The 22,622-nt window shown below is 37.9% G+C and overlaps 2 protein-coding genes across 4 annotated transcripts in view; both read right to left on the minus strand.

Annotated features, from left to right (window-relative positions):
* Window positions 1–8,616, minus strand: part of lama5 (laminin, alpha 5) — a 67,335-nt gene extending 58,719 nt beyond the window's left edge. For all 3 annotated transcript variants that reach the window (XM_056732195.1, XM_056732196.1, XM_056732194.1), the window contains exons 1-2: window positions 8,204–8,616; window positions 6,513–6,665 (exon numbers count right to left, since the gene is read on the minus strand). In XM_056732195.1, the coding sequence (XP_056588173.1) occupies window positions 6,513–6,665; window positions 8,204–8,458 (408 nt within the window). In that variant the 5' untranslated portion in view covers window positions 8,459–8,616. The remainder of the gene's footprint in view (window positions 1–6,512; window positions 6,666–8,203) is intronic.
* A 6,817-nt stretch (window positions 8,617–15,433) lies between these two features.
* Window positions 15,434–22,148, minus strand: mapre1b (microtubule-associated protein, RP/EB family, member 1b). The gene is made up of 7 exons (XM_056732264.1): window positions 21,930–22,148; window positions 20,746–20,869; window positions 20,276–20,421; window positions 19,874–20,072; window positions 18,044–18,150; window positions 17,808–17,960; window positions 15,434–17,392 (listed from the first exon to the last, which is right to left on the minus strand). The coding sequence occupies exons 1-7, from the start codon at window positions 22,131–22,133 to the stop codon at window positions 17,342–17,344; spliced, it is 984 nt and encodes a 327-aa protein (XP_056588242.1). The 5' UTR covers window positions 22,134–22,148; the 3' UTR covers window positions 15,434–17,341.
* Window positions 22,149–22,622: the final 474 nt, after the last annotated feature.

Consider the following 22,622-nt stretch of genomic DNA (forward strand, 5'->3'; position numbering starts at 1 on the left):
TATGTTCATACAATGGAAGTCAATATCTTCTTTTGTTTTCTGCAGAAGAAAGAAAGTCATTCTTGTTTGGAATGATACGAGGATGAATAAATGATGAAAGAATTTTCATTTTGGGGTGACCAATCACTTTAAACCTAAACAGAAGTCAGGGCAAGATTCTGATCAACTTATTTTGTTTCCCCCCTCCCCGACTGGTCATTCAGATCCAGCACTGGTCTTGCTCTTGTTTGTCACTGATAGTTAATCAGTAGAATTAGGAAGCAGGTTTCAAAACCTGGCATGCTGGCATGTCTCCTAAGGAAGAGCTATCTTGCACGCTGGCCTCAGATAAGTCAGGTCACGGTGTACTAAAGATTCAGGACTGCCTTTTGTTCCATCTCTTAAACTCAACGGAGACCTTGGAGAGGTAGAGGTGGGTTTCTTTCTGGATTGTATGAAGAGACAAGTCCCAACAAGAATCAGGGGGCATTTCTGAAACCTGCCACATTTCTATCAGAAACCACCGTCACAGCCCCCATGAGCTCATATTCTCCCGGCACAGACATGTGGGTTTGAGGGTGAAATGACGATTATTGAGATCTGACTTTTTTCTGGCCATAGAGTAGAGAAAGCTGAAGATTCATTAGATAGTGGGACATGAACTTCAACAATGATCTACAGAAAGCTGTGATTTATAATTATAATAATTACAAAAATTATTAAAAGGGTTCATTGATGCAGCATTCCCTCAAAGTACTTGGAATTCTGCATCCATGTTAATGTTATTGTCTCACCTCCTTTTAAGAGTAATAAAAATGGATGACAACACAATTGTTGTAATAAAATAAAAATGCAGAACTACAAAATTAATGTGCACAACAAAGGTCTGATCTATTGGTTTAGAGAGAATATGATGAGAAATGTTTGAAGAAATTTTATTTTAATATCTCACTGACTTTGGTATCTTTGAGCATATTTTTAGACATTGTTGAGCCCTTCAAAAAACCGTGAGGAGACACAGGGGCTTTTTTGCAGGATAAAAATGATTTGATTTGGTTTGCTCTGGTTTTCTTTTCTCTTGACTGAAACCATACAACAATGAAGACACATCCTAAAGTTTAAGCTGATGTTTCTTTTCCCGACTGTCACGTAAACCTCTTTTCAACATCCTAAACTCCTCAAAGATCAAACTTCTTCATTAGGACGACTCATTTTCCCTCCTCTCCCCTGACCTCTCAAATATGCTCTTGAAACGCTCTGCTAATGTTTGAGAGAGGAGTGAAGGAAACTCTGCCCTTCGGCGGTTACGCCAATAAAGGAGATAAGACCGATCTGTTAAAGGCTGGAGTAGGGAAGTGAGGAGATATGAATATCAGTGCTACTGGATGACAAGGTCATGGCAAGCATGAAAATGAAGGTTTCGGACTGCAGACACTGTGAACAAAACCACGACAGGACTGAAAAAAAGCTGGAATGCACAGGACATCTCAATAAGTAACTCACATCAGTAAAAAAATTTCAATTAGAAGCAAATATAATTCTATACGACTATCAACACCTGAGGTTACAGCACACACAGCACACAAGCGGCTCTCAATGAAACAGAGAGGAGGTCTATAAACAACAGTTAAGCTGGAAGCGTCTAATCTGTAAATCTATTTTATCTTTGAAATGGAGCGAACAGGCTCAACCTGAAGCACGTCTGCCACACAAGAAGATGCTTAAAGACATCAGCCAGGGGGGAACTGGAGTCCCCTGGTTGGGCCTGGATTCTCCTAAGGGTTTTTTTCTCGATTGGAATTTTGGCTTCCTCACCGCCATTTGCATACTGTTTTGCACTATTTGCCTGGCTGGGGGGGCTGCTTTAGAATTAGAAATTTAAAGTTTTACATAATTAATATTGCATATAGGAATTTATTATCTGTTTCATATTTCACCTGTGTTTCGCTCTTCTTTATCTTAAATGTGTGCTTCACTGTGCGTTCGTGTCTGTGTGTTTGTCTGTCTGTCTGTGTGTATGCGAGTGTGTGTGTGTGGGGGGGGGGGGGTGCGTGTGCGTGCTTGTCTGTGTGTCCGTGTGCGTCCATGTGTCTGTTTGTCTATGTCTATGTGTGGAGCGTTTGTATGTGGGTATGTCTGTCTTCTGTGTTTTCACCTTTTTCTTGTTTTTACAGGTTTATAACTTTAGTTGATTTGCTTTTAGGTCAATATATCTCATGTACAGCTGCTTTGCAAACAATGAAAATTGTAAAAAGCCCTATATAAATGAAGTTGAGTTGAGAGTTGAGATTAAGCTACAGTAGCAAAGCCAGGTTAATTCTTAAGGTCAGGGAAAGGGTTAAAATGGTCATGTTAACTAAATCACGACTCTTCTTGGCATGAGTAACCATGACTTATAATATAGGATGATGTCGGGGGACACATGCTTCAAAAGTGTAGAATACAGCCCTTCAATAAATAATAGGAGGTGAGCAAAGGTCAACTATGTGTGAGGTGTCAGTGAAGATATATGTATCGGGGTGTAAACGGGGTCACCTCCGTCAGGGATACAGGCAGGGGTAAAGCCACATACAAAACCTCAGCCGTGATCGATGGTGAATGTCGAGTTCAAATCCCTGCTGTTTCTAAACTACCCCCGAATAAATGAGGTAATTGTTCAGTCTGATGTGAGAGATATTCTCACGAATCTGCACACATTGTAGTAAAAGTAGGAAGGTTACCTCCAGTTTTGGTCATATTGTTGCTAATGTCTCTCTGTCTCTCTCAAATCACCGCTCCCATTATTTCTCTCTCTCATTAAGAGAACCATTTTTTAGCTCCGAAACCCTCATGAAAGACGTGACAAAGCAGGTCAGAAATCTCCATGTGTATGTACATGTACATGTACAATATGCATGACTTCATTTTTGCAAGACTTGTGTCCGCGTGTCCGTGATGAACTAGAGCTAGAGATGAACTTAGATTAAGTGTAAACGGAAAAAAGGAGAAAGACATTAAAAATGAAAATATAGAGAGATTGAAATATGTTTCACCACAGGTCCAGTAAAAAGAGCAATAGTCAGTTGTCCCATAATTCCTATACGGCCCTAATGGTTTACTAATGTCGAAGTGACTCACGCAACTCTGAAACAGTCAGTCTACATCTAGAGTTCACGTTTGGACTCAGATCAAAAGTTCTGGCGTATAAAAACAATGTCATGATTTCAAGTGAAAGAAAATGAGGCAAGACATTAGTGATACACAATGGAAGCTTTGTTTGACAAAGTATTAAGGCCACACACTGGGTCGTGCCATACCTGAGACGACGCAAAACACACATACGCTGACATGACCGATCTTGTATGTGAGGAAGGATAACACACTGTCGTTGGAAAACTACCATCATTTGTGTTTGTGGTTACCTTTTGGCCTAACCTGCTCTGCACCTTTTGTACACCAGACGTAAATTATACCTCAGACCATGTAGACAATAAAACTGGCAAGTAATTTTATTCAATTACATTGAAAGAAAGATGTGAGTCATAATTACAGGACAATGTCATGAAGACTTTGAAACTTATCTTTCTATTTTCTGTCATACAAAGAACTGAAATAATAGCGAACTGGAAATAACTGAAACTTTTTTGCACAAGTCGTCTAGAGATTCTGCCACAAATGTTCAGCCACAAATTCATGTCAATACAAAACCCAAACAAACCTACAGCTCAAGATCACATGATCTACAAATGGTCATAAAACCAATGTAAAAAAAGAAGTAAATGAAAGCAAATGACTGTTCTAACAGAGAAACAGTAAAACATGTAATAAGACGTACAATTCGAAGGAAGTGGAATCAGTTAAGAAAGTAAGAGAAAGAGACTTGTTCAATCGCAGGAAAACTTTATTTCTGTACGGCTCTCACAGTTGGCATCATGCCCATCTCTGCGTATTGTACACAATGGGCCACTTTAGTCCCCAGTGGGTCCCATTCAACCCCACGCCCCACAATACACACACCATAAGAGCTCTGGCATACACGTCATCTATTTTAACTAGTGTTTCATAAGGAAAAGAGCACAATAACAGGACTCAGCATTTGCATTCGGATTTACACAAGGAATATGTAATACATCTCCATAAAATGGAAGGAAGGAGTCGGGAACCGGAAGACATTCAAAACATTTAATAAAGTAATATAACAGCCGGCGGCCCCTCACGGACGACCGCCGGCGAACAAAACATAAATATAAATACAAATACAAACATAACACAAGTTCAGGCCCGGTCCTTTCTCTTCGACGGTCCGGTCGCTCGTTCCTTTTATATGCTCCCTATCTCCTACGTGATTCGAGCCCGGTGTGCGCACAGCTGGCGCTAATTCACAATTACTCACCGGACTCAAACCACGGTCTCGCCCCGCCTACTCTACTGCAGAATATTTTATAGATATTTAAACGTGGCGAAAGTAAAAAAATAATAAAGGTGGAACTCATTATGTAAAAATATGTCATTAGATATGTCATTAATACACGTGATTATTGTTTTGAGTGCAATGTGTAATTTTGACCTGCTTCCTGACAGGATCTTATTTGATAGAAACCCGAAAATAATAACAGGTTAACAGTTAAATACTTCAGAGTATAAGTATGAATTATCTAGTTCAAACAGTCTTAGGCGAGTACAGTTGTGTGGCTGTTTTCCAGGTATTTAAGTGCTGCAGTGAGAAAGAGTCTTGTCTATTGGTTTATAAGATCTGAGACCTAAAACAGTAAAATGGAAACTCATATTCGGCTTAAAGATGATGTAAGCGATTTCAGGAATTGGCTAAATTCCATTATACAATTAAAACATAATCCACAGCCCATCTCCCCAACACCCCACCCTTCAAAGACACATCAGCGGCATGACTTATCTTTTTCAATGATTTTCGATAAATGACTTCCGATCAACTTGTCAATGCAAATCGCTGTGAGTGTGAACGTTCCTTTAGAATAAACTTGAATAAACACAGGCACATCTAAGTGATGTATTGCTGTTGTGGATGTGTCAAAGAGCTGTTACTTCAGCAACTGGTGAGTAGAAAGCAGAAAGTACCTGAGGTCATTTAACAGAAAGAAAAAGATTGGGGCATGAATTTGTGTTGTGAAGGGTAGGGTCTCTTTTGGTGAGAACATGTTGAGACAGATATTGGGTTAACTAACATTCCAATCTAATTCTTCTGCTCGGGGGGGATCAAAAGGAGCCTCATACCTGTGATACACACACACAGATAAGTTCATTCACAATGACCACCGACCCTCCCTTTACCTGCATTCCAACCTGTCAGATAAAAAGCTGGAATACCATTAACCTACACATTCCATAAACCTCTCTTTCTCACTCTTTGTACAGTGATGCATGTGTGATAGCTCTTGCGTTGCTTTATAATAACAAGTTGAACAGCACAGTCAGAGAACGAGAGAAATCGAGAAATATTGAGAAGAGCAATTCAGGTAATTCAAGGCTTAGTTTGTCACAGCCCCATTTGGACAAATATGGCAATCACAAAACCCATTTTATACATTTATTACAACACTTTGGAAATACTTCATTCTGATTGGTCAACTGCAGCATTGTTAAAAGTTATGCATGGCTAAAATGCATAACCGACCACGCTTCTTAAGCAACTTTCACATTATTTTTGAAAAAACAGCATATGCTGGCCAGGTAGCTTTTGAAACATGGTGGCTGGTTTGTGCTGGTTTAAGTTGGTCAGATGCTGGTTTAAGCTGGTCCTGAGCTGGTTTAAGCTGGTCCTTAACAAGCTCATGACCATTTTAAACCAGCACATGACCAGTTTAGGACCAGCTCATGACCATATTTAAATATCACATGACCATCTTAAACCAGCAAATGACCTGCTTAAACCAGCACAAACCATCTACCATGCTTCAAAACCTACCTAAGCAGCATATGCTTTTTCTTCAACGGGGTATAAAGTGAAATAACATAAACCAGTGATTAAAATAGACCCTGACACATCACAATAACCCTAAATATATTTATTCTGCAATATGGGCGAAAGCATTACACTGTTGTTGGTACAGAAGCTGACAGCATTATCAAATAAACCAATATGTATCTGCCAAAAATGAAACATGCAGAGCACAGTGTTTATCAAGACACCGGGAATGCTGGAGGACTATGTGTAGGAGACTGTGAGTAATGTTTATTTGCCATTACAAAGTTGTTTGGAATATAAAACACTCCTAAATGCCTCCTAGCTATTCAACCACTCAATAACAACAGCCCATGACAAACACTGCCAAGACATAAAGCACTTACACAAAAAACAACAGATGAAATCCTGTCTCAAGTATGAATGGATTAGATTCAACTTTGGGTCCACCCTTGAAATTCTGCACCTATGTGCAATCCACAAAAGCTGTGTCTGCTGTGGCCCCAAGTATCAGATGTCCCTACTGTACGCTGAGTAATCTGAACACAATACAGTACGTACATGTGGGTGTGTGATAGAGAGAGAGACAGATATAAGGAATGCAATGGTAACATACCTGTCCTAAATCCAGGGTGACGTTGACCTCGTTGTGTTTTGCGCTGCGGGAGAGAGGAGGGCTTTGCCACCATCGTTCGGTTCCATCGATGGCGTTGCTGATGGGGTGAGCCCTGTTTGTGTCGTCTGAGGTACAGATGTCACAGTACTGACCCTGTGTAATGATGTGAATGAGAATTTGATGAGTTAGATGAATTACTAAAAATAAATTGAAGGCTAAAATTAACATTAGTTTCTTCACAGGTTAATAGAAAATAATGCATATCTTTGTTTATTAAGATTCCGCTATGCATTCAGAAATGTTTAATTATACAATGAAATAAAGATGATCTTCAAGTTTTTGTTCTGAATTAAATGATCAATGGATATAAATCTCAATGTAGTGGGATTAAAAAGATTGAAAGAGAAACCCAATACCTCTTAGATCAGAGGTTTCAACTTCTTTTATTGGTTATTTCTAATAGCGCACACAGTCTGAAGGATAAAGTAAAAGTTTATTCCTGATAATAAGTTGGGCAGCATGAACTGTGACTAAAAAGATTATTGAGACTTAAAACAGCGAACCTAAATGCTGCTGTGAAAATAACAGTGTTCCTTTTGAACTGTCAGCAAACAGATTAAGACGCTTGCTTGTTAACGCTGGGGAACCTGGGGGAATTTCGATGAAACATTATAAGCAAAGAAAATGTCCTTCATGTAATGAAAAATGAGCTTCACCTGATGATAACGTCTAAATGAACAGGTGTTATTAAAGTGAATAATCTGTGCTGCAAATCTGTGTGCCTCTCTATCAGTCTCTCCCTCAAGGTCTTCTATGGGAATGCCACACATTCCCCAGGGAATGAGCATTGCTACACGGGGGTTGCATTTTACTCTTTACAATGTGTAAACATATCAGCCACTTGCCATCAAGTCAAGTCGTGCCTCAAAACACTTCTGCTCACGAGGCTTCAGTGGGGGTCTCGGGGCTCTAGGAGGTCTCAGGTGGTCTGTGGCACTGACACAGCGAACATGTGCTCTCATTAAAATCTGCACACTTGTGCATGCCCACATTAATATATACTTAGGTACCCAAAAATATCAGCAGAACCACGGACTTGTGTACATGCACCAAAGCAATTTCACTGTGTTGTTGCAAGTACCTCGAGTACCAAATAAAACCTTAAATCCAAAGCGAATCATTATTTAACAAAGTGCCAAACCGAATACTATTCAAACACTTTTGGTAAATTGTCATTAAAAAATGTCATTTTATAAGCATTGCATTGCACATAATTATTATGCGTACTATTTTGTATGGAAAAACATTCAAAATATGGTGATTTACTGGTGCATTACAAATGCCATTGTGAACCATCAGCTGTTTACCATTAAAAAAAAATTGGGGGGCATTATTCAGATCTAATGATGTGCGATTGATTCCCGTCGACACCAACATCACAGACATCTATAGTTTCAATTAAAAGCAATATAATTCCCATTATAACCATTAAACCCATTATAACTTGGGCTTCCATTGTTTTATTCAGGGTAGCTAAGCAAAGAATAAAAACAAGTATGTCAATTATAAATTAAGCTATAACCGCACAGGATTTACACTAAACTTTGTGTCAAACTGAAAAAAAATCCCGTAATTATTATTTCAATAACAGTCTAACAAACAACAGACAAGTGAAAACAACGCGTTTTTACCTGAATCGTCTGACTCGGATCGCCGGACACGGGCCCCCCGACAAGTTTGCAGTAAAGGTCTTGAATCGCCTGCCCGTTCTCGTCCACTCCACATGTCGCAGTCGCCGTGATTTTCGTCCCCTCCGCTAGATTGAAATACGGTGGGTGCAAACTGAATCCGTTTACACCGTTGGTGGGCAATTCCTGCGCCCACGAGCCGTGCACGAGCAGCAGAGCCGCGAGCGCCGGTGCGAAGAGCGCCGGTCCCTTCGCCATCTTCACCTGTGCCGCGCACGCAACACTGTTTCAACTTACGACAAAATCCACTCGAGAACCGTGTTACTGATGAACATGTGGAGAGAGAGACGACACGATGGGTTTCTTTCTCTGTGTAATGAACAATAATGGACAGAAACGTAGTTCGGCTCTCTCTCTCTCTCTCTCTCTCTCTCTCTCTCTCTCTCTCTCTCTCTCTCTCACTGCCTCTGTGCTGCTGTGTGGATAGAGCGCAAGTGCGGTGCGTGTGCACTGTGCAGTCCTGTCTCGAGACCCAATGAAAGGTAATTCCGCATTTAGGAAAGTTGCATGGTTTTATTATAGTAAAAGCATCATTATAAAGCTAGCTACTATGTATTATTGATCACTATTTGTATTCGCATATAGTTTATATATGTGTAAAATATGATAAGACCATAGTACATTTGTGTATTCAACAAATTAAACATGATAGGTTACTAGATTACTATTGTAAGGCTGAAAAGTTTTTGATATATTTTTTTACAAATGTACAACTTCATGAACATGAACACTTTTGCAAAGAAACAGAGTTGCTAAATAGGCTACTAAAAATATTTTCAGGTTTTTTTTGTCATTTGGCCGTCAAGTCAGTCATGTATGTAGCCTAGTATAGTACAGTGATGAAATGGGTGAAATAACATTACCATATTGTATCATTATACCTTCCAAAAAAACATGGTATTACTGGATTTTACAGTATTTTTTTCCATAATCACTGTTTTTCTAAAACCTTGGATGTCCAAATTTGCTGTTTTACATGAAATACTTTGTTGTCAAAGTTCAAAAGCACTTTTTAATAGCTTTTATTAGGTGGATATAAAAAAAACGGACTTAAGGGGACTACAAAAATTATAAAAAATAATAATAATGGTATATGGCAAAATAATCATGAAACATGGAGACACAAGGTTCAGAAAGACATTAAATGTTGTAAATAGCAACTGTGGCCTCTCTATTGATTCCAAAAACCGACTAAAAGTTCAAAGTCAAATGCATTCAAAGATAATTTATTGCAATAGATGCTTGTGCTTTTATAAAAGTGTTCACAATAAGTGAAGAATAAATTAAATGTTGTTACAAGTAACAAACAGCAATCCATCAGAGCGTGCAGCATTCACTGAACTCTCTGAGGTTTCCCCACTAAAGCTCATTCACATGCCTCCACACCTCACAGAATCTCAGGCTTTCATTTTCCAGTCTACGGCACCTGAGGTTTAATTAAATGGCAGCGCTCCAGAGAACAAAGTGAGAAAGAGAGAAAAAATGACGGAGGAAGAAACACCTGCTTCTACGTCCGTCATTTTGGCAAATAAAGCACAGCCAGCAAAGAGGCGTCCTTCTGACTCCTGATAAAACAAACACACATATTAAAGTTTATATTTTGCTCAGAAATAATTTATGTGCACAAAAGCTGCAAGATCACGTGGTGCATTTACATCACATCATATTTACGGGTTAAAGGACACAAGAACACCACCATAAAGTACAAATAAATGTCTGTGGAAACGGACCTTCTGTTAGAGTGTATGGTAAAGAATCTTGGCAGGCGCGAACAGGCATTGTTCATGATAAGTTGTAAATGTTGATGGTCCAAAGTAGTTTTAAACACGTGTTCGAATAGAGAATCAAGCGAAACAGAGATAAAGCTGGCGAGAAAATACTATTCAATTTAGCCAACATACCTGTATGACCCAACAAATCACATTCCATCTTCCTGTATTTGTCAGTAAGATCATTTTTTTCCAACCAAAAACACATTGTATCTAACCTTACAAATACAAACTTCCCAGTAGGGCTGGAACACAGCGACAGTTTGTTCAAAATCCAGGAAGGCAAAGCTTTTCTACAACAAAAGAAAACAATGTTCAATGGCAGTCGAAAATAATGACTTATATTATGACCCAAATATCAGTCTGTTCATATTATAACCTCAGAAAACAAAGGAAAAAGGGCATATGTTAGTGTTTTTGTTGTTTTTAGAGCCTGAACATTTTTACTCTATGCTCTTTAAACGCTTTGTGAAAGGAGGAAAGTCATGGAGTTTGGAATTAAATGAGAATAAACTACGAGGTCAGAATTTACAGAACAATGTCGAAGTCCGTTTACGGAAGTCGAGCTACTCGGCGGTCATGTTTGCAACACCTCCGGGCAACTATTTTAGTCGCAGCAAGATCACATTCCTATCTACCTTATTTGGGAAGACCGATATTTCTGAAATCTCTGGAAAAAAAACACACTTAGATAACATATTTCTGACAAACAATTAAACCTGTCATCCGCAGCACCATTCATTTTGTTAACTAAACTTAAATTGTGCTAAACACAACTTTTTTCAAGGCCTCTTCAGCTGACATACTGACGGTTTATAATAAAAATTCAGCATCTTCGTTAAATCTATGATTATTCACTTTTCATGATACAAAAATGTCCGAATGATTCCTATAAATATGCACACCACATGTGTCCCATACGGGCATTATATGGTTTATCTCTGTCAACAAAAACAGAGAAATGTCCCACAACTAATGTCACGTTTAATGAAAGATGCTCGACCCGGACACACTAATACGCACCACTGTCTGTTCTACACATGTTGACCTCTAAACTTCTCTCTCAGAGGAGTATCGCAACAAACTGGCAGGGGTCAGGTGAGTGTTTGACTTAGGAAGTCTAGAGTCATCCTGCTAATGTAACCAAACTCACTTTCAAACAAGAACACGTGGTCAAATAAATGAAAGAATTACAGGCTTACAATAGACGGATGAAGGCCATCCAGCGGTTTCCCTTTATGGAGAGAAGAGCAAACTGAATGTCACTGAAAGTGTAGAATGGGTTCAGTCCGGAAACACCCTAACAGTACCCTCAGCTCAGGTCCATGACTTAAAGGAATAGTTCAACCAAAAATGAATATCCTTTCATGATCCAAACCTGTATGACTTTCTTTCTCATGTAGCACACAAAAGAAGATATTTTGAAGAATCTTGGCAACCGAACAACATTGAAACTCCATTGACTTCCATTGTATGGACACAAAACCACTGAGTCATTTTTCAAAATATCTTCTTTTATGTTTTACAGAAGAAGATTCAGATACAGGTTTCAAACAACACAATGAACCTAAAATACATCAACATGAATCAATATTCCAATCAACAAGTCCATCAAACTGTCTAAATTAGTGTTTATAAGTGATCAAAGTTAGTCTTTCTTTAGCAAAAATGCTTATGTTCCAGTTAAGTGTTGCTGTTATTCAGACAAACTGTGATTTGAGGTTTAGTTGAGAGTATGTGAGATTGTTTGATGAACTTCACAGGAAGCCATGTTGTGTCTAAAACACAGCTCTGATGTGGCATCTCTAACACTTCAAACAGCAGACCAAAGACATGATCATACAGGCCCCAAGCTTAGATCTCAACTATGACATGCTTCCTAAACTTTTCACCTGCCAGAGCTGGACTGCTCAGGATAAAATGTTGAGCACACATACAATAGAAATGCTATTTAAAATATGAATGCATGCAAAACTCCCAGGTAGTTACCAAGATGTTCTGAGTGGACTTTAAGGGGATAGTTTACCCAAAAATGTAAAATATTGTATCATTTACTAACCCTCATTGTCATCTGTTATACTTATTTCTTCTGCAGAACACAAAATAAAATATTTGAAGAATGTTGGTAACCAAACAACACTGACCTCCATTAACTTCCGTTGTATGTACACAAAACCACTGAGACATTTCTGAAAATATCTTCTTTTGTGTTCCAAAAAACGACTCTTGTTTTTTAAACAAGATATGTAAGATATTAACGTATTTACTGTGACAGTGAGAGGAAAAAACAGGACTGAAAATTAACCTTGTCCAACACACAAACACACACACACACACACACACACACAGAAACACCACCTGCTCTCCCTGACAGTCCCCTCAATCCACAGATTGTTATCTCAACCACATCCATCCTGTGCTACTCTACCAATAAAACACAAAAAACAAACTCAAACAAATGAAAACAGCAAAAGACGAGGCTTGAAAGATCATTTGGCCATGAACGTTTCAGCAATGAACTCTGAAACACAATGGATTTAAGATCCTAATCCCTGAGTCATATGGGCACAATGGACACTGGATATAAATCTCTCATGCAGACAGACTAAGCTAGTTCACAAATATGTATTTTTAGCAAAGAGCCGGCAGCATTTTCAATGATGTTCATAATCCAATATCATCATCAAAGTCAAAAGTAAATATAGCTGCAAGCTGCAGTTATCGAGTCCAAACAGATTTCCGGAAAATAGGGAACGGGATCTCAACTGCACAATGGCAAAGAACAGATCCAGTATATGAGGGAACATATCATTGGTGTGAATTTAAGTTAAAAAAAGGTTGGAATTCGGCCTAAAAATGGACCTTCAATCAATATCTAGTGAACAGAATCTTGAATGTACTACATCTTTTATGAAAAATAATGTCTTATGCTGACACTGTTTTACAATACATATATCTATCTGTGTTATTTTTATTTTTTATTACAACCAGGTTTTTCTAATCACTATTTCGTCACGTGTCATATTTTTAATAGCAAATGTAAAGTGTGCTACTGACATTTTAATATTTCATATCATTTGAAATTGTTTATTTTAGAGATGTGTCCTTATGTTTGGAATAATTTTAAGGTGAAATAACATTGTTTTTAAAAATGCAACTGGCTTAAGATTACGAAAAATTTAATTAAAGTCCATTTACTTATACTTTTGGACTGGCCTGAACTTAACTTCCCATCTGTGTTTTTGATCAATGGCTAGTAATATTACAATTAATTTTATATTTAATTTATATTAATATCTTTTTTGGAAATATAAATTGTTTTAAATTAAATTAAAACTACTTCTTTGCGGGGTCTCCCGCAAGTTAAGTTTGAGCCATATAACTTTTTTTAAGTTGTTGCCACAGAATAGTCTACAAAACATGTGTTTAGAATTGAATACAAGTGGATGCTCCATATAAATTCAGCTAAGGTAGGCTAAGTCATTATAAAGATGATGACTAACTGTGACTGTGAGACAGTTTTTCAACTTTTTACAGTATCTCCGTGGACTCCAAGGCAGAGATGGGATACACAGTGCTATTTTATATTAATGTCAAGCTCTAAAATATTTTATAAAGTAGAAATTTGCCTTCTTGTGAGTAGGGACTTTGAATATTGTTAAATATTGTGGGGGGCATTTGAGTCAAAAAGGTTGAGAACCCCTCTGTAGAAGACAACTGTGCCCTCTTCTGGACATTTCCTTGTCATGCGTCATGTGCATTTATGCCGAATTTATACACTTTGCAGATGTCGCAAATAATGAGAAAATATCAGTCTGCTCCTTAGAAGACAGAATAGTGTTCATGGACTAGTCGTTTAATGGTTTGTTGTTAAGAAGCTTTAGAGCCCTGGTTACGGTATATTATGTTCTTTGAAAATTGGTAAAGTCACTAGGTTTGGAATTACACCAAGAGCAAATGCACATTGATCTTTTTATCGATAACTGTCACCTTTTTTAATAATGTGTCTATAATCCAAACAAATGTCATCAGTCAAAAGTAAATATAGCCTGTGGGCATTTAATACTGGAATCATGCCCAGAGAGGCTTGCATGTGACTGCATGCGTTTGTGTTGTTGTAATAAGCAGACTCCTGGATATCTGACTAATTGTACGACACACTTATATTAGGCATTTAAAAAAACACTGTTTGAAGTTTATTCTGCATGACAGAAGACAAAATCTGAGATCAAACTTGCATACAGGGATCAAAAGGGCAGCAGTCTCTGCAAATGAGCAGTGAAGCATTTTAACCAGATATACAACACACAGACTTCACAACGAGGGAGTGTATTTCTCACAAAAAACCATGTGAAGAGTTTGGTTCCAAATTGAGATAGTTCAAAAATCATGTTTTTATGATGTTATCATGTTATTTATTGTGTTTAATTGTGTTACTTCCTCCTGTAATAGAGGAAAGGTCAGATTTGTGAAGTAATGACTTTTAAATTAGAAGACCTGGGAATGACCCAAAATAATTGTATAGTGCAGTTGCAATATTTTGTGCTTTTACAATATTCCTTCTTTCTAACTTTAATATTCAAAAACAAATATAGTAGCTTCAGCTTGACTTGCCATGAAAGTGTAATGTGACTGCTTTCAAATCTCATGAGGCAATGAACCTTTCTGAAATTTTTTACACCCTTTTGTTTGATGCTGCACCTTTAAGCAGCGCTTTCAGAGTAATGACTGTTTTTGAAAAGCTTGTTGTAACCACAACTTGGAAAATAAACTGGGAAACTGCATGTGAAAACCATATGATAATGAACAGAGCCTCTCTCTAAACCTTTTCTGTCATTTAGAATTTATTCCTAAACCCGGAATGTCTATTTAAATATTTAAAGGGATACATCAGCCAGAAATGAAAATTCTGTCATCATTTGCTCTCCCTTGAGTTGTTGCAAATCTGTATAAACTTCTTGTTCTGATGAACAGCTTCTAACCAAACAATTCCTGGCCACCATTGACTACCAAAGCCCAAAAATTACAATGATAGTTAAAAGTGACCCAGAACCGTTTAATTTCCTATATTCTTCAAAATATCTGCTTTTGTCTTAAACGGAACAGCAAATGTTATAAAGCAATTTTACCTAAGGTAGTCAATGGCCATAACTATGGTAGTAAATGCTGTTGGTTACAAGCATTCTTCCAAATATCTTTCTCTGTGTTCACAACTAGCATAGTTTCATTCGAAGAGGTCTATAGTAAAATCTGGCTACTTTGAAGAAGCTCAAATTTAAGAATGCTGTTATTATTTTTGGTAGCATTTCAACAAAGCTGTGCAGATACACTTTTAAAAACAAGATATCAGGAAACCTAAAAATTGACTGTCCTGTGTCAGCAGAAATAAAAACACAATAAGAAGGACATGTAACTACTGTTTTATTGTAAGAAATGGACTTGGCAAATTGTTAAAAATGTGAAGTTCTTAACAGCCTGCGAGTACAAAAACAGGGAGTGACAGTGTCAATGTCCTTTGCTACAGATCATTTAGAAATGCCACTGTTTGGAAAGAATGGGTGAGTTACTGCATTTCACAGACATTAACCACTTTCACATTAGATCCTTGCATGTGTTACGTGCATCAACCTCGTGTCTTATCACAACTCTCTCATGAGAGTTTTCCCTACTATCCTGTTTAAAATAAAACACAGTTACATCCATCCAATTTCAGCAATATTTGAAATCCAGAGAACCAAAGCAACCAGCAACGAGGACTTTCTAGGTATTTAAAAACTCTGCCTGTTTTGCATGTGCATGATTTAAAATGCAACATTGAGAACCAGACACAGAGAATCCAGAATAACTCATTAAAATAACAACGGCAATACAAGCTACACATGAGAGAAAATCAGAACTGGCACAGTGATGCAAAGACAAGTCATTAGGATTGTGTCCTAAAACCATCAAGTTCAAACATGGACGAAATGAGTGGTCTTCAGATCATAACACAGGCATCCTATAGCATATAGTCTTTTAAACATAATGCATGAGACTTGAAATGCTACAGCTTTTGTTTCCAAAATTAACGTTTTTTTTCTTAGAGAGGTTAAGATAACTTACTCTAGTGTGATTCACGTGACAATGTTTATTAGCGGAATGGTCTTGGAGTGCGATATTTAATAGAATTCAAAAAGTTTTTGTCTCTTGTATTTAAAAGGGTCTTGACTCTCCATCCAAGAGAAACACAAATCTGCGTTAAAAAAAGAAACGAAAAAGAAACAAAAGAAAACTTTACATCCTTAAAACTTTAATTTGAATTACAAACATTTGCCAAAAGACAGTGCGAGTGAAAGGATAGAAAAAATGCATTAAATATAAGGCAGTAAAAACAGGTAGAAAACTCTGCGCGGTCTACGCAGAGATGGGCAGGGTTTGTATTGTCAACTGAAATTTTGGCCTTGAGTCCAGCAATGTAGTGAAAATGAAGTTCATACGGATAAAATTCTTTAAAAATGCAAGACATAAAAATTATAATAAAAATAAGATTTTTGCTCGCGCTACAGTACAGGACGATGCAGTACAGGACGATGTCCTGGATGATGTCCTGTTGCCTGCAAATCACGTAGCACAAACGTAGTATGTTAGTACATATCTTACAGCAAAACCGGACTCATGCTGGACTATAAACAATACTTCACTACATCCATAAAACAAACAACAGACAAACATCAAACTGGGTCCACTCCCTCCAGTCTGTATAAGGCACAGTCACTAAAGACACACTGGAGCGGTGGTGACTGCTACCTGCCTTACGCTAAAGCAAGCACCAAGAACAAGTGGAATCTAGGAAGAGGTTTGCACAAAAAAAATCTATACACGTTTTCAATCTTGCGTCCCTCAGTGTTGTGTCAGTGTAAGGTACTATTCCGACTCAAATCTTATCAAGGATATGTACCATAACAGAGAGGGAGGGAAACATTACTACATACTAAAGTGTCTGAGACTTCTTTTGGAGACATTTAAAACAAGATAAATACGTTTGCGGGTGTCTGAAGTTGCTATCGGAGGAAAAGCAATATTAGAGATTGTATTTTACACGCTTCTTGAAGTGAAACGGGAGTATCGTGGCAGGCACCTCTTAACGGAGGTCTAATAGAATTAAAACGGCTCTTCCAACATGATGTGTGTCTGGGCATGCTTTAACAGACAAAACAATATGGAGGTTTGTTTAGATAAATGTCCAAATGTATAACATGACGATGGAGATGAGGGGGCAGCGGCTGTGTGGCGCGGGCAGGAATGGGGAGGATAAAACTGCAAGTCACAAGTATTAGAATTCCTCTTGGTCTTCTGACTCAGCGTCTGGTATGACAAAGCCCTCCTGGAAAAAAAGAGAGAAAATAAGTCATCCAGATCCGGAACTCTTTTTCTAGGATGTTTTTCTGGATTAAATTTTTTGGCCAGATTTTTCTCAAATATCTCAACTCTTTACAAACTTAAAGCACCTGTAGTAACGTGTTGGTAAGTAACATGCCCGTGCCACTGAAGGTGGGGTTGGCCAGTTTACCCTAAGGATGTTTCAGGTTTCAGACAGTTTATCAAACACCGAGAGGACAGAACAGGATTTTAATACTCTGTTCCATTTTGGCCTTTGGAACCCAAAGTTCTAGATGTGCAACCTGTTCATTCACACTTCATTTTCATTTCGACATATTTCCAGAAAACTGTAAACCCACATGTTGGTGAAATCTATTATCAGTCAGTGCAAGCGGAGATCATACTTAAGATAGACTCACATCAGTGGCATACAAAATATCCACAATCTTCTGCAGGGTGGGGTCTCCCTCCCCCTCCTTCTCTTGACAGATCAGCTCGATGTTTCTCAGTTTACCAAAGTAAAAGTCCCGCTCCTTCTCCATATCCTGGATTGTAGACTTTAGGATGTTTAACTAAAAGAGGCCAAACATTCACTGTGAGATGGTGGGAAAACGGATAACTGCAATGTGATGCATGATGTGGGAATATGGTGCACCTCTTGAACAAGCTCCGCCCTTTCCTCATCACCACCAGCACCAGGTCTCCGTGCGGAGGCGGGCGCCAACTTGGGCATTACTTTCGCTACTGCTGCTCTCTGTGGCGCTGTTGGTGAAATCAATAATTAGAGACTGACAATCTAGTTTGAAACTAGATCCTACATTTCCATTCATTTTCTGCGTATTACATTTTTTGTAAACTTTGATTTATTCTAAGCAACAATTAATAAAAGCTATGAGCCAAATTTTATCATTCATTGTTCCCCTGAAATGTTTCAGTCTAGCACTTTCCATGTGGGTGAGTTGGTAGACACATTCAACTCCTCGATGTGATTTAAATCTAGGGTTGGGTATTGGTTGGTTTTTTTTGCAATACTGGTGCCTAAATCGATAATTTAAAAAAAGAGCCACAAAACATCAGTGGACGACATAAAACAACAAAATGTTCAATTAAAAAATATGTATTAAGTAATAAAAATACACAACAAATTCACAATTAAAGTGAATGTAAAATGAGCATGTGCACTGACATTGCTAGACATTAACATTGCTAGAAAGATGTTATAGTGTTTACTGTTTACCCTCCAGCTACAACTTAATGCTAGCCATATTGTATTAAATATGGGCAGAAAATGCGTTGAATATAGATCAAGTCCATTTACAGAGACCTCTTGGCTACATTACGTATGTAAAATTTAAAAAACAGACAGTATGTATAATGAGAAGTATCATTATATGCCTATACATGCAGACAGAGTAAAAAGCTTGACAGACTGCATGTCTAGAGATCAGACTGACAGATGCTACAAGGTTTCAGCACTTTCACTGCTGTGTCTCGATTGTCTTTCTCGTCTGTGTTGAGAACGAGCTCTACAGCACGCGCTTCATTGATTTTAAACGTACGCAACAGTTTTATTGTGATCGCTTGCATTACAAACGTGTCATACGCGTTTCAAATTAATGTTAGTTTTGCTTTAAAACTTGACTTATGCGGCGGTTAAAGTTAAAGACTGCGCCTGTTGATGAATGCGGAACTCGCCGAGATGGATGGAGATGAGAGCACACGTTAAACTGTCTCTCACTATGATAAATCCACGGGTCATGCGTGTTCCGATCGGATCACAGTGAATGAGGCAAATGTCTCATTCGACGGCTCAGTTAGCATTTGGCACCGAAATCTGCGTTTTGATTCGGTGCAGTTACATACCAGATACATAGGTACCTGTGCCATATCCGAACCGGGTTTCGGTACTCCACCCTATTTAAATCTCTTTCAGCTTTTACTAGAACTGACTCTCCTGCAGTTGGATCAAGGTCAATGTTCTTTTTATCTTATATTATATCACAACTGTCTTATATTAAGTGATTGTTAAAGAATTCTCGACGGAGAGGTTTCAATAGAAGCAATCCTCTTTTACAAAAACACACCAGATTCAGAGTTCTGGATATTTTTGAACACCCAAATGATCACCAGCAATGTGAAAAGAGAACGACAGCTGTGTTTGTGGACCATTTAATCCCCTACACAAGATGAAGACCCCACGTGCCGTGATACAGTTTCATACCGACAACAGCAGCTGGTTTGACTATCTTATTAGAAGGGGACAGATGCACTGCAATAAATCAATGAACAGGATATGTCTGGTACGGACGATGAGCTCTTTTAATATACAGCTAACTGAAGAATGATAAAAGAACAATAATATAACAAAATATCTGTTGAATGTAAATAAATACAGTCAGGTTTTTTTTTCTGACATTTTTAAAACCACTAATGCGTCTGCAAGGTCGCTTTCTATAATTGAATCAATAAGATTATTGTGACTGACCTGCATTCATGATTTTTTTGGGCTTGTTGAGGGCTGACATGGAGGGGTTGGGTGTAGGCATGGTGTCCTGGCCCTGTCGTGCTTCCACGGGGTCATATTCTTTGCCATCGTAATTGGCGTCAAAGAACTTCTTAAACCACTGGACGAATTCAAAGTTGTCCTGAAACTTCCCCTTTACCAGTTTGTCAACAGGAATTATCTGAGGAAGAAAGCATAAGATTATTTTACTGAATCTTAAGGGAAAGTTTATTTGTTTAAAGTAAACTGAAAGAAAAGAAATAAAAACTTTTACTCTCTCTTATGCCAAACGCTTACAAGACATCTAATATACACTGATGCATAAATGATTCTTCTGCTTTGCTCACCCAGAACAAACAAACAAACAACAGTCAAGCAACCTACTTTGTCAATTCCCATTTTCTTGAAGCCAGCTTGTAATAACTTAAAATTGTGAATGTATTCATGTTCTAGCTTTGCACCAAATTTAACTTTCTTCAGAGGTAAGCAGCCTGGGAACAGCATGTCCATAAACTGGCAATAGGCTGCACCTGCAGACACATCAAATTATTGACAGATTTTAGTCCACATTTCTTGACACTTGGCATGTATAAATAAGCCTGCTTAGCATTCACTATGAGATCATATTTTAACACATTCTTGCTTGATGGCACTATGAAATAAAATGTTTAAATGCAATAATGTCCTGTATTCAATACATCTCATAATTTTCTACAATTTCTCGTATAGGATACTTTGAAAAATCAAGAGCTAAAAAGCTATACAACCATTGATGATTTAACTATTATAAAACACCTTGATTATCCATTCCTGATGGAGTAAAACCACCAGTGTACCCATAAGTTATAACTCACCTGAGCATAAAAGCTCAATTTTGGTAAAGTTCATCTGTAGAGACTCATTGATCCACGCAAGCATATCATGACGACTCAGATTGTCGCTGGTCACTGAGGTGGAATATACGTTAACAGCCATGTCCTAAAACACAAAAGATGAGACATTCATTGTCCATAAATAAAGAACTGACATGTGGTGTATTTTTGATATTCTGCCAAAATGCTGCTTGACTAACAAAGCTCAAGGGAGAATTTAAAAACACATTATGGTGTATGACATGGGTGGTTACTAAGGGAGTGTACCAAAGGAGGTTTGATCTGAGATTTCAGCTCTTTATTTTAAACCAGTTTAAAAACTTAATCAACCCTTTGCACAATAACACACGGATCGGGATGTCCTTCAGGACATAAGCAATATTTTAATAAATAAACAGTCTTCAGTTTAATAACTCAAAGATCAACAAAAAAATGATCACTGTGGAGATACTAGTGTGCTTCGGGATAAAATAAGACTCCACTGGCTTCTATAAATGCACTATAATGGCACCATAACCAAACAGTCTGAGGACAGCTGAGGAGATAGTGTGCAGTACTGATACACGAGTAATATCACAGTTGCACGGTCTGTGGCTTTATCCCTAGTAAGGCGCCCTGCCTAGGAGACATCTTATCGGATATCAATTCTGTTCATAGTAAGTTAGTCAGCTTCGATTAAAATGCGTTTTATAAGCACAAAAATGCTGTCTACGTAAGTTAGGCAAGTCGCAAGATTTCGAGCCACAGCCCTTGAATCATACACCGCCATCAGCTGCTCTTGCCCAGGCCTCGCCTTCCTCTCCAACCCCTTCGAACAGGCTTATTTATCAGTACCAATCGCAACCTGAAGTCCAAGATAAATACACGCATTCGTTTAAATAGCGAACAGTGGTTTCACAGAGCAGAAGACCGGAGGAACATCAGATAGAGAACGTAAATTCTTTGTCCCGTAAAACATCAGTAACAGCAGCATCAGCTTCCGTTAGCGACCGGAGCTAACGGCTGATTTCAGCGTAACTTCCTCGCTATGAATAAACCATTTAGTCATCATATACACTTTGATACTACGTGTATGAAATGTAATATTCCCTTTCGGTCGTTGTTGTGTGAAATAAAAGACAGACGAATTATTTAACGGTATTTCAGATCTCTCAGACGAGTTTTACCTCTTGTTCGCCGGCGCCTCTTTCTCTCAGATCATGCGTCGGTTTGTTCTTTGTACGTATTACGTCATCACGTTGAGGTTCGTTTTCGACCTGATGCGGCGCAGCAAGATCCCACAGGCGGATGACATCAGAGTACCGCGAGATCGAGTCGAAAAACCATGAACAGTTTGCTTTTGAATCGCTCTCGCGGTAGTTTGATGTCATCCTCTTGTCGGATATTACGGCGCCGCATCGAGTCGGACAAGCCTATGCGATTGTGGGAAAATGCCTGACAAATTAAGAGTAATAAATGATCGTGTCGTTACATTTTTATTTGTTAAGGTAAGTTTAATCATGTCGTTTAATTTATTTAAAAAATTAGTTTATTACGACAAAAGGCTAATATCATCAATCATACATTAACGAAAGAGTGCCAGTTTAATACGTTTTTGGAAATGTGTCATGGTTGTAACCTTTTACTGAAATTATTTACTTACTGTAAATTTCCCCACGCTATAATAATAATTACAAAACAACAACAATAATAATTCGATCATTGTTGTTATTATTATAAAAAAAAATTTTTATTATACTCCTATTATCATTTACAATGGAAGCATACTTTTATGTTGCGTCAACGTAATTGTGCTATAAATAATTAAATAAATTAAAAAATAATAAATAATTATATTTTTTTCAAATATTTTGCTTTCA

Source organism: Triplophysa dalaica, chromosome 20 (genome assembly GCF_015846415.1).
Source record: "Triplophysa dalaica isolate WHDGS20190420 chromosome 20, ASM1584641v1, whole genome shotgun sequence".
NCBI lineage: Eukaryota > Metazoa > Chordata > Actinopteri > Cypriniformes > Nemacheilidae > Triplophysa > Triplophysa dalaica.

What these genes read in the sequence shown, in the direction of transcription:
- mapre1b (XM_056732264.1), bottom strand. Translation starts at nt 22,133, where the DNA reads ATGACATCAAACTACCGCGAGAGCGATTCAAAAGCAAACTGTTCATGG. An exon ending in GAGGCGCCGGCGAACAAGAG is followed by an intron (nt 20,870 to 21,929) that starts GTAAAACTCGTC and finishes TTTGTGTTTTAG; the next exon opens with GACATGGCTGTTAACGTATA. An exon ending in AGAAAATGGGAATTGACAAA is followed by an intron (nt 20,073 to 20,275) that starts GTAGGTTGCTTG and finishes TTTCTTCCTCAG; the next exon opens with ATAATTCCTGTTGACAAACT.